Source organism: Pipistrellus hanaki, assembly GCF_964339955.1.
Source record: "Pipistrellus hanaki genome assembly, chromosome: 3".
Lineage (NCBI taxonomy): Eukaryota > Metazoa > Chordata > Mammalia > Chiroptera > Vespertilionidae > Pipistrellus > Pipistrellus hanaki.
Genome location: NC_140505.1, coordinates 105,026,318 through 105,039,966, shown reverse-complemented (window position 1 = coordinate 105,039,966; position 13,649 = coordinate 105,026,318). Strand labels below are relative to the sequence as shown.

The window sequence follows — 13,649 nt, the reverse complement described above, 5'->3', positions numbered from 1 at the left end:
GGTGTCCTAGGAAGGGCCGTGGCCTCCGCCCCAGGAGCCCTGGCCTCTCGGCCTCTAACTGTCCCTCTGTAAAATGCTGCTGCTTCCATCGAGGTCACAGCCATGATGAGGATAATAAATAATTATGTCTTTGTTTTTGAAAGTCCCTTTAAGAGTGTAAAGCATAAAATTGCTTTCTTCGTGCCTGCAATGTGCTTTACAATTACCCAGGATGTGCACTGAGGAGGGGGCAAGGAGAGGAGGCAGGAGAAGAGGGGCCATGCGTCCTCGATGGCTGGTGCTAGTCAGTGGCTACCTGGGTTCATTATGCTACTAGTGGCCCGGCGCATGGATGCGTGCACATTGAGAGGAAATGCGTTAGAAGGTGGCTGGATGGGGGGCAGGGAGGGGGGGGGGAACAGTCCTGATGCACCCTGGAGCCAGTCTGCGGTCCCTCCCAGGTCAGCCACACCTGGGGTGGCACCACGAAGGGCTTCTGCGGAGTGAGCGGGTCCCTCGGCCTGGCCTGTGGGATCGGGCCAAAACCAGCAGCCCAACGTCCCCCGAGGGGTCTGGGAGTGCAGAAGGCACTCTGCAAAGTTGCTGTTGTACAGGGTGTGGAACGCAAATGCGAGTGTGCAGTAAACCAGTGCCCCCAACAACATAACCCACAGCCAAAGGTGGAATCGCGCAGCCCCAGGAGGAATGGGGCTCCCTCCTCTCTGGTTTCAGGGTGCAGTCACCTGAGAACCTGCTGCCAAGTCACTGCAGCTCCTCAGCTCCTTCATTGAGAGTCTGCCCCCTGGTGGTCAGTGCACATCACAGTGACCAGTTGGCCAGTCAGACACTTAGCATATTAGCTTTTTATATAGAGAGATTTTCTATTTTCTGTGTACATTTGGAATTTTCCTAAATTATATATTCACATCCTTCCATTATACTTGTTCAGTGATCACTGATGGACCTTCCCCCACCCCCACCCTGGATCCAAGTAATCCACATTCACAAACTGCCTCCATGGCCCTCAGTCCAGCATCCATGCCCCTGTTATAGGGCCAGGCATGCAGATAATAGCATGTGTGAGGTCCCGTTCTCAACACTTCACAGGTTTTATCTCACGTCCATGGCAATCAGGGGAGACAGGTACTATTATCCCCATCTTAGGGGTGAGGCAGTGTGGCTGAACACCTTTCCCAAGGACACACAGCCAGCCAGCAAGAGGTAGGGCTAGAATTTAAACCCACTCTGTCTCCAGCTTGTGCTCTCCAACCCACCACTGTGCCACGTCCCTCCGGGAGCTCCCAGTCCAGTGTGGGGTGGAGCACAGAAGAGCAGGCAATGCTTGGCATAGACCTTCAACTTTGACCTTGAAAGATGAATTGAATTTTGCCAACAAAGGAGTTCAAGAATGGGGGGCAGAAAAGAGAGCCTGAGCAAAGACAGGGAGGTAGGAAAGGGCGCGGGGTGTTGGGGTAGCAGTCCAGTGTCGATGGGTCAAATACTGCCTGGCTTAGGAGCACAGAGATGGCATGGGGGCCACAATGTAACTTCAAAGGAGGTTGGAGGGCCCATACTGTGAGGGCTCTGTAGCGCCCTGGACAGAGCATTACCCGCATTGCCAGGGACCTAACCACAAGGCTAATCACAGCAGCCCTGGGCATGTCAACTCTGGGAGGCTCCCGCCTTGCTGACCCTCAGAGCTGTCAGAGATGGTGAAGGAAGGGCCTTGGCCTGGGGCTGCCACAGGAAGCTGCCCAAGGTCACACAGCGAGGACCTGAGGGACCTGAGCTTCAAACCCAGCGGGTCTGTTTCCACGCCCTTCCCTCCAGTCCCTTCCACTCGCTCGCAGCACCATCAGAGGCTCACAGCTGAGCAGGAAGCAGACTGTGGTCTGGGACACGGGAGGCTGCCGCCTTGGACAGTTGAGGCACCGAGGTCAGGTGGTGGTTGGGGGTTCGAAGGGAAGAGGGGAATCCTGGGCCTGGCTTGGTCAGAGGATGGATGAGAGTCACACCAGGGTTCGTGCTCTGTTAGGCTCTGGGCACCATTGATTCCCCAAGAATCAGACAATGGGGCGCTAGGAATGCTCCCACCTCCTTCCCGCCCCCACAGGGGAAGGACGAGGCTTGTCAGCTTGGTAATTCCAGGTCAGCCCTCCCCGTCCACTGAGGCCGTTCCTGTGACCTCTTGTCTGGGAAAGCAGTCATTACCCTTCCGTAAGCTGGGTCACAGGGCGACTGGGACATTCACCGCCTCCTGCTGGTCCTGCGAACCCAGCCCTCTGTCTTCCTTCCAGCTGCTCCAGACAGAGCGTGGTGTTCACCCTCCCCTTCCCGACTTAGCACTCCGCCCACCCACCACCCACCCACCCGCAGCCCCGCAGCTCCGCAGCCCCGCAGCCCGGCTTGTGAGAGTGACGAGGGAGAACAGGGCATGTGAGGAAAGATGTCCCTCAGATCGCTGCAGTTTCCATGCCAAGAAACCGTCTCTGGCCTCTGGGGATTCCTATTTGGTTCATCTTGAACTGGATTTTTATTTTATTTTATTGTGAGTTTGTTCTTAAGGAAATGAGGCTTTGGAGGGCTTCAGTCTGCAATCTGAACTTGGACTTGTGTGCACGTGTTCATGGGGTGGTGTCCCTGGACACCATTGTGTGTCTGTGCTGAGCACATGCCCGGCATCGAGAACTTCTGTGCGATGGCCGCCACCTCCCTCCCACAGCCGCAGCCGCGACCAGGGGACCGAGGGGACGAGGCAGCACCTTGCAAATACAGGGCAGGCTCCAGGGTAAATGGGGACTGGAGGGTTTGCATCCACTTTTCCTTCAGTGTAGGAGTTGATGTCAGGGTGACCCCGCAGCTGTTAGGAGTCATCTGGCTCTTTAGGGGAGAAGAAACTCAATAAGCCAGTCAGCCGTTCCCATCAGCTGGGCTCATTACGGGACATCCCAGGTTGCTGGCTGCCCACAGGACCCGCCCTCAGGGGGCTGTGCAGCCTCAGGCTGAGGGTCTCAGGGTGCCTGTCTCAGGGTGCGGGTCTCAGAGTGGGGGTCTCAGGGTGTGTGTCTCAGGGTGCGGGTCTCATGGTGCCTGTCTCAGGGTGCGTGTCTCAGGGTGCGGGTCTCAGGGTGTGTGTCTCTGGGTGCCTGTCTCAGGGTGCCTGTCTCAGGGTGGGGGTCTCAGGGTGCGGGGTCTCAGGGTGCGGGTCTCAGGGTGCCTGTCTCAGGGTGCCTGTCTCAGGGTGGGGGTCTCAGGGTGTGTGTCTCAGGTTGGGGGTCTCAGGGTGGGGGTCTCAGGGTGCCTGTCTCAGGGTGCAGGTCTCCAGCTCCCCCACTCCTCACCCAGAGGCAGCCCCTGCAGGGCCGGGGGGCTGGGGAGCAGATGCTCATCCTGATGAACGGGCAGAGAACCAGCTTCTCAATTTTAGGGCAAAGCAAGGCTTGGCCTGCAGGAACCTTGGCCTTGCACACGAAGGCGGGTGGCCAGCAATGGATCCCCATCCTGGTTTGGGTGCTTATGGGCTGTGCAACCTTCGAGAATCCACTTGATTTCCTTGACCTTCAGTTTTCTCATTTTAAAACAGAAACAATACTTCGAACCTCACAGGTGTTTCAGGAAGGTAGCCACTGGAGTGCGGGGGGAGCGTCAGTCCATGACAGCTACAGCGGGCACCGAAGCGGTCGGCCCCATTCCGGCCGTGCGTGGGGGTCAGCCCTTGCTGGGCAGCACCCACCCTGTGTGGCTGGGACTGTCCTGGCTGGGGAGGGAATCGCATGCTGTTGTGCCTAAAGCCGTGAAAGTGAGACCATCTCCTCACAGGCGTGCATCACACTCCGGCCAGAGCCTTCAGGGATGTGTCCTGCCCGGCATCCTCCCGGTAAGCACCGCCCGCGATGGGACGCGGAGGCCTGGAGGGCAGTCTCCTGTGGGGAGATCCAGGACCTCTGCTCTCTGCCCCTTTTCTGGGCTCCTCGGGCCCTCCCAGTGCAGGGAGGCGCCGGCAGAGGGCGCAGGGACTGCCTTCCGGGGCCTGGCCCCTGGCCCGAGCTGCAGGTCCTTCCCCAGGGGAGTCAGATGCCAACAACCACGTTGCTTCTGCTTTAAGAGGAAAGGACCCAGATGCCAATGCGCCTGCCTCATCGGCTGGGCGGGGGCCCTCCTGCAGGGATGGCTCCGGAGCGCCGCTGAGCGTGCCGCCTGCGGGTCACTGTGACAAGGCAGGCCCTGAGCCCCCAGCCCAGTGCCGACGTCGCTGTGGAGAGCAGGTGCAGCCACAAACAGCTCAGTGCCTCCGAGCCTCCTGCGGGGATGGACGCCTGCAAAGGGCCTGCGGTGTCCCCTTCAGCCGAGGGAGAGGGCACAGATCTCCGTCTCCTCCCGCCCAAACCCTGGCCGGCTCTTCCAGTCCGGACTGTAAGGCCCCTGAGGGCAGGGAGCGTGTCTGCTACTCCTCTGGGCCCTCTGCACTCAGCCCCGGCAGCGCTCACCAAGGGCTCACACTGTGCTCGCTGGCTGGCCTCCCACCAGCTTCGTATTCCAGGAGACGCTTTTCCACAGCCGGCCCACGTTAGCCCATGTTACTGGACACATGTCAGGCCCTGAAACGTGAGCCTGTGGGCAGCACAGGGCGCAGCGAGCCTGCTCCAAACCGCTTGTTTCCCGGCCAGGGCACCAGACAGCAGGTCCCTCCAGCGGCCTCTCCTGTGCAAACGACCCAGAGGCAGCAGCTGGAGTGTGACCCTGGAGCCGCCGGCTGTCTGAGGGTCTCCAGGGCCTGCCCTGCCCCCCTCTGCAAACTCTGCTTGGTCCTGCAGGGTCCTGACTCCTATTTCCTTCCCGGGGCTCTCAAGAATTCTGATAAGGCTCCTTCCTCACCTCATGGACCTTGGGGAGGAGTGACAGCTCGGAATCTAATGCAGTGTTTGTTCTTCCGAGGAAAGTCTTCATGCAAAAGGGCTCATTTGATGTTTTGGGAACTTGCCAGGGACTGAAATGCAGCCAGTGTTTCCTCGTGTGTGTGTGTGTGTGTGTGTACATTCATCCTTGCTCCATGTTAATACCAGTACACACACTCACACACACACACACACACACATACATACACACATACACACACACACACACACACACAGGGAGGTTTTGGCCAACTGTGAAGGGTCGCCATGTTATGAAGGAAATGAGTAAACAACTTCAACATTTTTGTTTCCCTCTGAGGCTTGCAAAGAAGGTGTTAAGAGCACAAGATTTAAATCATAAACTTTATTAAAAGCCAAACAGCCCAATGTGCAACTCCTGCCAACTTGGACAGCCTTTGGGATAAAGCTCCACTGAGCTAATCCAGAAGGAATCGAGTGGAGGAAGACAGCGGCGGGCAGGCCGCGCCTGACTCAGCCCCCAGGGGCCAGGAGGACGGAGAGGAGCCCAGGTACCGGCTTTCCCCCTGCCTTTCCTCATGCTATTCTCAACACACAGACCTTGTTTGTGCCTGGAGGACTGATGGCAAGGGAGGGCAGCTTCTCCTTCGGCAAGTTCCCGAGCTGCCAGATCACCCGCTGGGTAAGATGTGAGGGACCGTGAGGGACAGCGAGGGAAGCGCCAGTCACTCACCCGCTGGGCTCCTCTCCATCCAGCCTGAGGGCCCCCTCACCTCCAAGCACTAGCAGCTTCTTTCCTGGGGAGGCACTGCATCAGCGTCTCACAGGACACAGAAATATGAGTAAGATGCCTGCTGGCAAGGACTTCTAAATCCAGATGAGGAATTGGAGCAGAGTCCTGATCCGTGCTGAGCAATGCCATTCAGGCAGGTCAGAGGGCAGGGACCAACCCGGAGGGCGTTCTTGGTGCAGAGGGGACCACTCACCTCCGCACTCAGCTCCACAGCATCCTCCTGCGCCCCGCGAGCTCGGGCCCTGGGTGCACCCCAGCCCAGCGCCTGTCCTGGATCTGTTTCCGCTCCTGAGGCCATTTCTGCACCACTGAGGTCTCTTGTGACTTTCGTCACTGGACCTGCACGTGCCTCTCCCCTCTGCACAAGCTGGCCAAGGGCAGGAGCCCTCTCTGCAGGGCCCTGCAGCGCCTGGGCAGCAGCCATTCCTCTCCTCACCTGACAGAGCGCTCCATCCTGACCTGGCCGCTCTGGGCTCTTGGACCCGAGGGAGCGCTGAGGAGCTAAAGACAGCGCTGGTGCCAGGAGGGGGCGGGAGCCTCAGTTAGTGGCACGGACTTTCTGGCTGGTTAGGCTGAACAGCTTCAGGAGACACTCATCTTTCCTGTCTTAGCAAAAGCATTGCTTTTATCATACAGGGTCACAAACCATCAGCACAACGTGGGACTGGCTACAGAATCCTGCCGGTCCCCGCAGAGCAATTGCCCGGAGTAGGAGGGCCTTTTGTCCAGAATCACTGAGGCCCTCAAAGCTCTGAGGCACGGGAGTGGGTCTGGCGGGACTTCATCTAATCCCCTTGGAACAGGGGTTTGTAGGAGTGTCCGTAAATAGCGATTAAATATTCTTGATGGGATGTGTGTCTGCAAACCAGGGCTTCTATTCAACGTCACGACTTCCTCCTGGAGCTTCTTCGACTTCTCCCTCCTAAGAAAGAGCCGCCGTGTGCCAGGACCTCACGGTGCAGCGAGGGCCCAGGGCGACTCACAGGCTGCAGTGCCTGCTCCCCGGGCCCAGGACTGAAGGACCCCGGCTCTCCGCCGGCCAGGGGACTGCCCCTCCAGCCGCACCTGACCAGCCGTTCCCTCAGCCGCCTGATTTCCTTCCTCCCCACTTCCTCCCTCTGCTTAGAAAGATCCCACCGTGTTCTTTCTGCCCCAAACGTAGCAACCAGATGAGGACACCCAGGGCCCTGACCGTGCTGGCCGAGGGGCTACTGCCCAGGGGCCACCAGAGCCCCTAGGAGCCACTTGGAGTGGACAACTGGCCTGTGTCTCCAGGACAAAACCTTTGAGCCAGGTCGGCCAGATCGGCAGGAAGTGTCCTGACCTAACAGCCTTACTTCCTTTCATGTCTCTCACCAGCTTTCCGTGGGATGCCCTTTGAAGTTTGCTGACCTAGGTTGGTCTCCAGGTTTGCATCAGTCACTGCTGACGGTGGGCAGCTTTGTCTCCCAGGGCAAACCCAGGTGGCCAGCCCCACTGTGCCACCTCCCACCTCCCACCTCCCACCTCACCTCCACCTCCCACCCCCACATCCCCATCCCCTTCCCACCTCCACCTTCACCTCCACCTCCACCTCCACCTCCACCTCCATCCCCTTCCCACCTCCACCTCCACCTCCCACCCCCACATCCCCATTCCCTTCCCACCTCCACCTCATCCTCCAACTCCACCTCCATCACCTTCCCACCTCCACTTCCCACCCCCACATCCCCATCCCCTTCCCACATCCCACCTTCACCTCCACCTCCACCTCCACCTCCACATCCCCATCCCCTTCCCACCTCCCACCTTCACCTCCACCTCCACCTCCACATCCCCATCCCCTTCCCACCTCCACCTCCACCTCCACCTTCACCTCCACCTCCACCTCCACCTCCACCTCCACCTCCACCTCCACCTCCACCTCCACCTCCACCTCCACCTCCATCCCCTTCCCACCTCCACCTCCACCTCCCACCCCCACATCCCCATCCCCTTCCCACCTCCACCTCATCCTCCACCTCCACCTCCCACCTCCACCTCCACCTCCACCTCCACCTCCACCTCCACCTCCCACCTCCACTTCCCACCTCTACCTCCCACCTCCCACCTCCACCTCCCACCTCCCACCTCCCACTTCCCACCAGCTGGGCGGTTCTTTTCTCACTGAAGGCATCCAGTTTGCACACAGCAGCCCTGGATTTGTTGCTATTTTTCACAGCGGCCCTCTTTGAGTTTTAAAAATGAGAATTAGAAGGGAGTTATTTCTATGAATACCTCAACAGGAGGTTATTCATATGAGAACAGACAGAATCCTTGATCACCCAGCTGCCCAGATAAAGGGCAGGAAAGAACTCTTTATGAAGTGCTTCTGATGAGTTAGACACTGAGCGCGTAGCCCTTTACATATGTTACTGGGGAGCACTGTCCACGTTTTATACAGATGTTGAATGAGGACATGGCCCACATCTGTTTCATCAGCAGTGTACCCCGGTGCTTCGAAGAGTGGCTGATGCATTCTAGGTGTCCAACAACACGTCCTCCATAGATGAACAGGAAGGAAACAGAGACTCTGAGCCGGATGCCACTCTCATGTAGTCACACAGCTGGCCTCACGGACCCAGCCCTGCCTGCTCCCAGCCTACCCCGCCCTCCTCCTTCCCCATCTTCCCCGTCTTCTCTGCCTGCAGCTTCTCTATCAAAGGCCACCCCTATGTGGTATGGTGGCTCCTCAAAAAACTGACCGGTTTGGCTCGGAGTTATCATGGTATCTATATATATAAAAACCTAAACCCCTGCTTGGCAAACTGCGGCTCTCGAGCCACATTATGGCTCTTTGGCCCTTTGAGTGTGGCTCTTTCACAAAATACTACCGCCTGGGCGAGTCTATTTTGAAGACGTGGCATTAGAAGAAGTTTAAGTTTTAAAAATTTGGCTCTCAAAAGAAATTTAAATTGTGTAGTGTTGATATTTGGCTCTGTTGGCTAATGAGTTTGCTGACCACTGGCCCAAGCAACTGAAACAACTGAACGAATGACTGAACAGGCTGCATGGGGTGACCAGGCCAGCAGGGGGGTTAGTGAGGGACAACCAAATGACTGAACAGTGGGCTGTGTGGGACAACCAAGCCAGCAGGGTGGGCAGTTAGAGGCGACTAGGTTAGCGAGGGGGTGGGGAGGGGGCAGGGGGGCAGTTAGGGATGACCAGGCTGGTACATTTTGCCGACCTCGGCCTAGAGAAAAATTAGGGGGTGATCAGGCCAGCAGGCAGAGGCAGTTAAGGGTGATCAACTAGCGGGGGCGGGGGGGGGGGGAGGGGAGAGGGTCAGTTAGAGACAATCAGGCAGGCAGGCAGGTGAGTGGTTAGGAGTTAGTGGTCCAGGATTGTGAAAGGGATATCTGACTTCCGGTAGGGCCTAAACTTAGCAGTCGGACATCCTCCATGGGGTTCAAGATTGGAGAGGGTGCAGGCTGGACTGAGGCGACTCCACCCCGCCCCCTGCATGAATTTCGTGCACCAAGCCTCTAGTCTTAAAAAGAAAATGACTCAAAATTATTTTCAGTTTCAAATTTTGGCTCCATGCATGAAGAGACTGTGCAGGTTCCCCCTGATGCCTGGCATGAAGGCAGGATGGCTACTGAGTGGAAGGACTGGTGCCCACAGTGACCACCTCCCTGCCCTTTGCTCCTCTCGTCCCAGCGGACAATCCAATCAAGAGAAAATGAGTCTAACTTGAGTGAACCTATATTGGGTCCTAGTGTTTAGTAAATTTTTTTTAAAGTGTGTCCAGAACCACACTAAATGTTTTGTTTTGTTTTAATGTTGGTGTTTTAACCTCCAGAGTAGATGTGGGCAAACTTTTTTTGTAAAGAGCCAGCTATTAAGTACTGTAGTCAGGAGCCTGGGCTTAGAGGGGTCATCGCACTTAGTTTAATGCTCTACTATTGCCAGTGTGGAATTCTTAATAATTTTTTAAAACAAGAATCCCCACATTTTCATTTTGTACTACAACTTTTTTAGCCAGTGTTGATCTCGGCTTTGCAGCTCATAGAGTCTCATGCAACTGCTCAGCTGTACTGAAGCAGCCCTAGGCAATATATAAACAAATGTGTGTGCCAATAAAACTTTATTTGCAGCCTAGCTCAGTGGTTGAGTGTCGACCTATGAACCAGGAGGTTAAGGTTCAATTCCTGGTCAGGGTATATGCCCGGGTTGCGGGCTCAGTCCCCAGTGTGGGGGTGCAGGAGGCAGCCAATCAGTGATTCTCTTAATTGGTTGCCTCCTGCAAGATGAATTATTCTTTTTTTTTTATGTTGTTTTTTTTGTTTTGTTTTTTACAGCCACTTAAAAATGTAGAAGCCATACAAAAATATGCAGTGTGCTGGATTCAGCCCCAGTGGTACATTTTGCCGACCTCGGCCTAGAGAAAAATTTGGGGATACCGTAATTTTCCTCTTGTCACAATTTGGGACAGCGGCCTGAATCCCTAGGACTTCACCAGCCTGCTCTGCACAGGCCTCATGGGTACAGGAATGGGGTGTTGTGGAGAGTAGAGCTGAGCCCAGTGTGTGTGTCTACACCGCGGTGAAGAGGAGGGAAGTGTACCTGTCAGCATCACCTTTGCAGCGAATTCACCTCTTCCTTCTGACACGCTGGGTCTGGCCCAGCTGGGGAGACTCACCCCCACGTCCTTGCGCCTCCCCCCTCACTCTGCCAGGCCACTTTCCTCTGGAAGTTGCAGCCGGGATCCGAGGCTGCCTGGCCAGGGAACAGGAGGGCCCCAGAGGCCTTGGCATGGCAGGCGGCTGACTCCGTCCGTGGAGCCTTTCACGTGGACTCCACGTGGCTTTCCGTGGAGCGAGGTCTGAGCCCAGTCTGACTCGGGCGCCAGGGCTAAAGGGCAGCAGCACTTCCCTCTGAAAGGCACCCTTTGAGAAGAGGCCCCCTCTCACGGGGTTCCCGGAGTCCTTTGAGAAGCTCCTGCTAGCGGCTCCCCTCCCCATGTATGACCTCTGGTTAGGCCTATATGCATGCACACAAGTCCTTTGGTTGATCTCTCCCCTTTCCCTTCCCTCTGAGGCCTGACAGTCTGATCGCTGCTTCTCTGTCTCCAGGTCTGTTTCTGTTCATCAATTTATGTTGTTCATTATTTCCCCTAGATGCGTTAGATCATTTGATACAAGGAATTCCCTTATAAGGACCGAAACTGAGACAAGCCATCATGGTTATGCTAAGAGGCAAATGAATCAGAAGACAGAAGAGAATCAGTTCAGATATGGAAGTCGCTGACAACGCCTTGCCATACCAGCAGACAGGAGCTGTGTGTCGCTGAAGGATGCCCAGGACCAAACCAGAGATGGTCGCAACTGCATCAACACCATTTGTCAACCAACCAGATCTGAAATACCATGGCTGACATGAACACATAAGGAACTGTTTGACATTGAAATGGGGACTCAAAAGAACTGTTGACCCAGAGAGGAACTGCTCACTGTCTTTGACGCAAGCTCCTTCCAGTCCTCTGAGCTCAATCTGTCCTCCCGCTGTCGTGTCAAACCTCAGGCGCTGACCGGTGCTGAGAGGCGGTGAGGGCAGCCCGCTCCCAGCAGCAGCCCGGCCCCCTCCCCAGCCACTCATTTCTCTTCAGTTCCTTTCGGTCGCTCCCTCCTCATCGGCTCACCCCGAGGACGGATGACCACAGCTATGAGCGCCAGCGTCTGAGTTCATTCCTGACGTGGGCCAAGTCACCCCCCAGGGACGGGGACAATTGCTGAAGGACTAATCGAGAGGAGAGAGGTGGGTGGGTGGGCTACTGTGAAAAGATCACACATCCTGGCTCTTTCACAACCTAAACGTCTCCACAGAAGGAGAGAAGCAGAAAGCACTGCCTTTGGGGATCAGTTGGTTGGAGCATGGACCCGACACCACAAGTGGTGGGTTTGCTCCCCCGCTGGGGTGAGTACGGAGGCAGCCAATCTATGGTTCTCTTTCACATCGATGTTTCCCTTTCTCTCTCTCTCTCTCTCTCTCTCTCTCTCTCTCTCTCTCTCTCTCTCTCTCCTGTCTCTCTCTTTCCTGTCTCTCTCTCTCTCTCTCTCTCTCTCTCTCTCTCTCTCTCTCTCTCTCTCTCTCTCTTCCTCTGTCTAAAATCAGCACAAAATTAAACATTAAAAGAAGAGCCCTAATAGGTTTGGCTCAGTGGATTGAGCGTCAGTCTGCGGACTGAGGGGTCCCAGGTTCGATTCCAGTCAAGGGCATGTACCTTGGTTGTGGGCACATCCCCAGTAGGGGGTGTGCAAGAGGCAGCTGATCGATGGCTCTCTCTCATCGATGTTTCTGGCTCTCTATCCCTCTCCCTTCCTCTCTGTAAAAAATCAATAAAAAAAATTGAGAGAGAGAGAGAGAGAGAGAGAGAGAGAGAGAGAGAGAGAGAGAGAGAGAGAAGAAGAAGAAGAAGAAGAAGAAGAAGAAGAAGAAGAAGAAGAAGAAGAAGAAGAAGAAGAAGAAGAAGAAGAAGAAGAAGGAGACATTGATAACAGCTGGTCCTCGTGGCCGAGTGGTTAAGGCGATGGACTTGATAACAGCTGGTCCTCAAGCCCCCAGCAATCCTAGCAGTGACTATATCTGAGTCAGGAGTGTCCAAATAGCTGGCCAGGGGTGCAGGTGAGGGTCTGGGGAAAAGCTCATTCTTACTGGCTGTTTTAAAATCAGTTAACAAACTGAGCTAAGGGCTGGTGAGAACAGGAAACAGTGTAAGCTAAGAAAGTTGCCATCTGGTTCAAGAGGAAAAACTAACATAGAATATACATCTAACATCTAGATAAGGTCACGTGTAATACCTTTACAGTTCACTTCCTCAGCAGCCGTGCCCAGTGCCTGCTGTGTGCCCGGCAGGCAGAGCCTTGCGCTCTTGGGTGTGAAGAACAAGGGGCCTGGGTGTTGGGTCGTCAGTGGGCAGTGAAGCTGGGTCAGCAAAGACACCAGAATCTGGGTGGGCTGAGAACGCTGAAAGGTGAGTGGGGGCTAAAGATCGTGGGCAAGCGGTGTGGGGGCCACAGACCATTTCATCAGAGGAGGCGGTTCACGTGAAGATCAGTAGGAAGAGCAGCAGACACTTCCTAAGGAGGGGACGGGGCAGGACCTCGAGTACTTGGCACCACACCAAGGATTTGGCCTTTAGGAGATGGACCTAGCAGAACTGGCGCTTAAAGAAGGGCAAGAGCTGCCGGGACGGGTTTGGCTCAATGGATAGAGCGTCGGCTTGGGGACCAGGTTCGATTCCGGTCAAGGGCATGTACCTTGGTTGTGGGCATATCCCCAGTGGGGGGTATGCAAGAGGCAGCTGATGGATGACTCTCTCTCATTGATGTTTCTAACTCTCTATCTCTCTCCCTTCCTCTCTGTACAAAATCAATAAAATATATTTTTTTAAAAAAGAAAAAAAAAGAAGGGCAAGAGCAGAGGAGTGTGCGGGTCAGTTCCCATGGATGACGTCAAACAGGGCAGTCTCAGAGATGTGCCACTCAGGTAACAGTGACTGAAATGAAGAGCATGGGGCTTGTTCTGAGGTGATGGTGACTTTAGCAGGCGATGCAACATCGTGACTATTTATTCCATTTACTCCTAAAGAATTAAGGTTAGAGAGACTTGATTTGAAACACAATTCTGCTACGTTGGGCCTTGATCTCTTGTTCACAAAATGGGATAATACCCACGTCCCAGCCACGAAGACAATGGAATGAGATGACCCCCTTAGAGGGTAAATGCTCTGCAATGTTTACTTTCCTCTTCTTCCGTGTCTCTTGAAGATTTTTCTAGACTTTTATAAAAAGACTAGAGGCCTGCTGCACAAAATTCGTGCATGGGGGAGGGGGAATCCCCTCAGCTCAGCCTGCACCCTCTCCAATCCTGGACCCCTTGGGGAATGTCCAACTGCCGGTTTAGGCCTGATCCTGCAGATTGGGCCTAAACCAGCAACTGGATATCCCTCTCACAATCTGGGACCACTAGCTTCTAACTGCTTA

The 13,649-nt window shown here is 55.2% G+C and overlaps 1 protein-coding gene across 1 annotated transcript in view; it reads right to left on the bottom strand.

Annotated features, from left to right (window-relative positions):
• RAD52 (RAD52 homolog, DNA repair protein) overlaps nt 1-12,942 on the bottom strand; it is a 493,030-nt gene extending 480,088 nt beyond the window's left edge. The window contains exon 1 of the mRNA XM_084878793.1: nt 12,924-12,942. Within this exon, the coding sequence (XP_084734919.1) occupies nt 12,924-12,938 (15 nt within the window). The 5' untranslated portion in view covers nt 12,939-12,942. The remainder of the gene's footprint in view (nt 1-12,923) is intronic.
• Nucleotides 12,943-13,649: the final 707 nt, after the last annotated feature.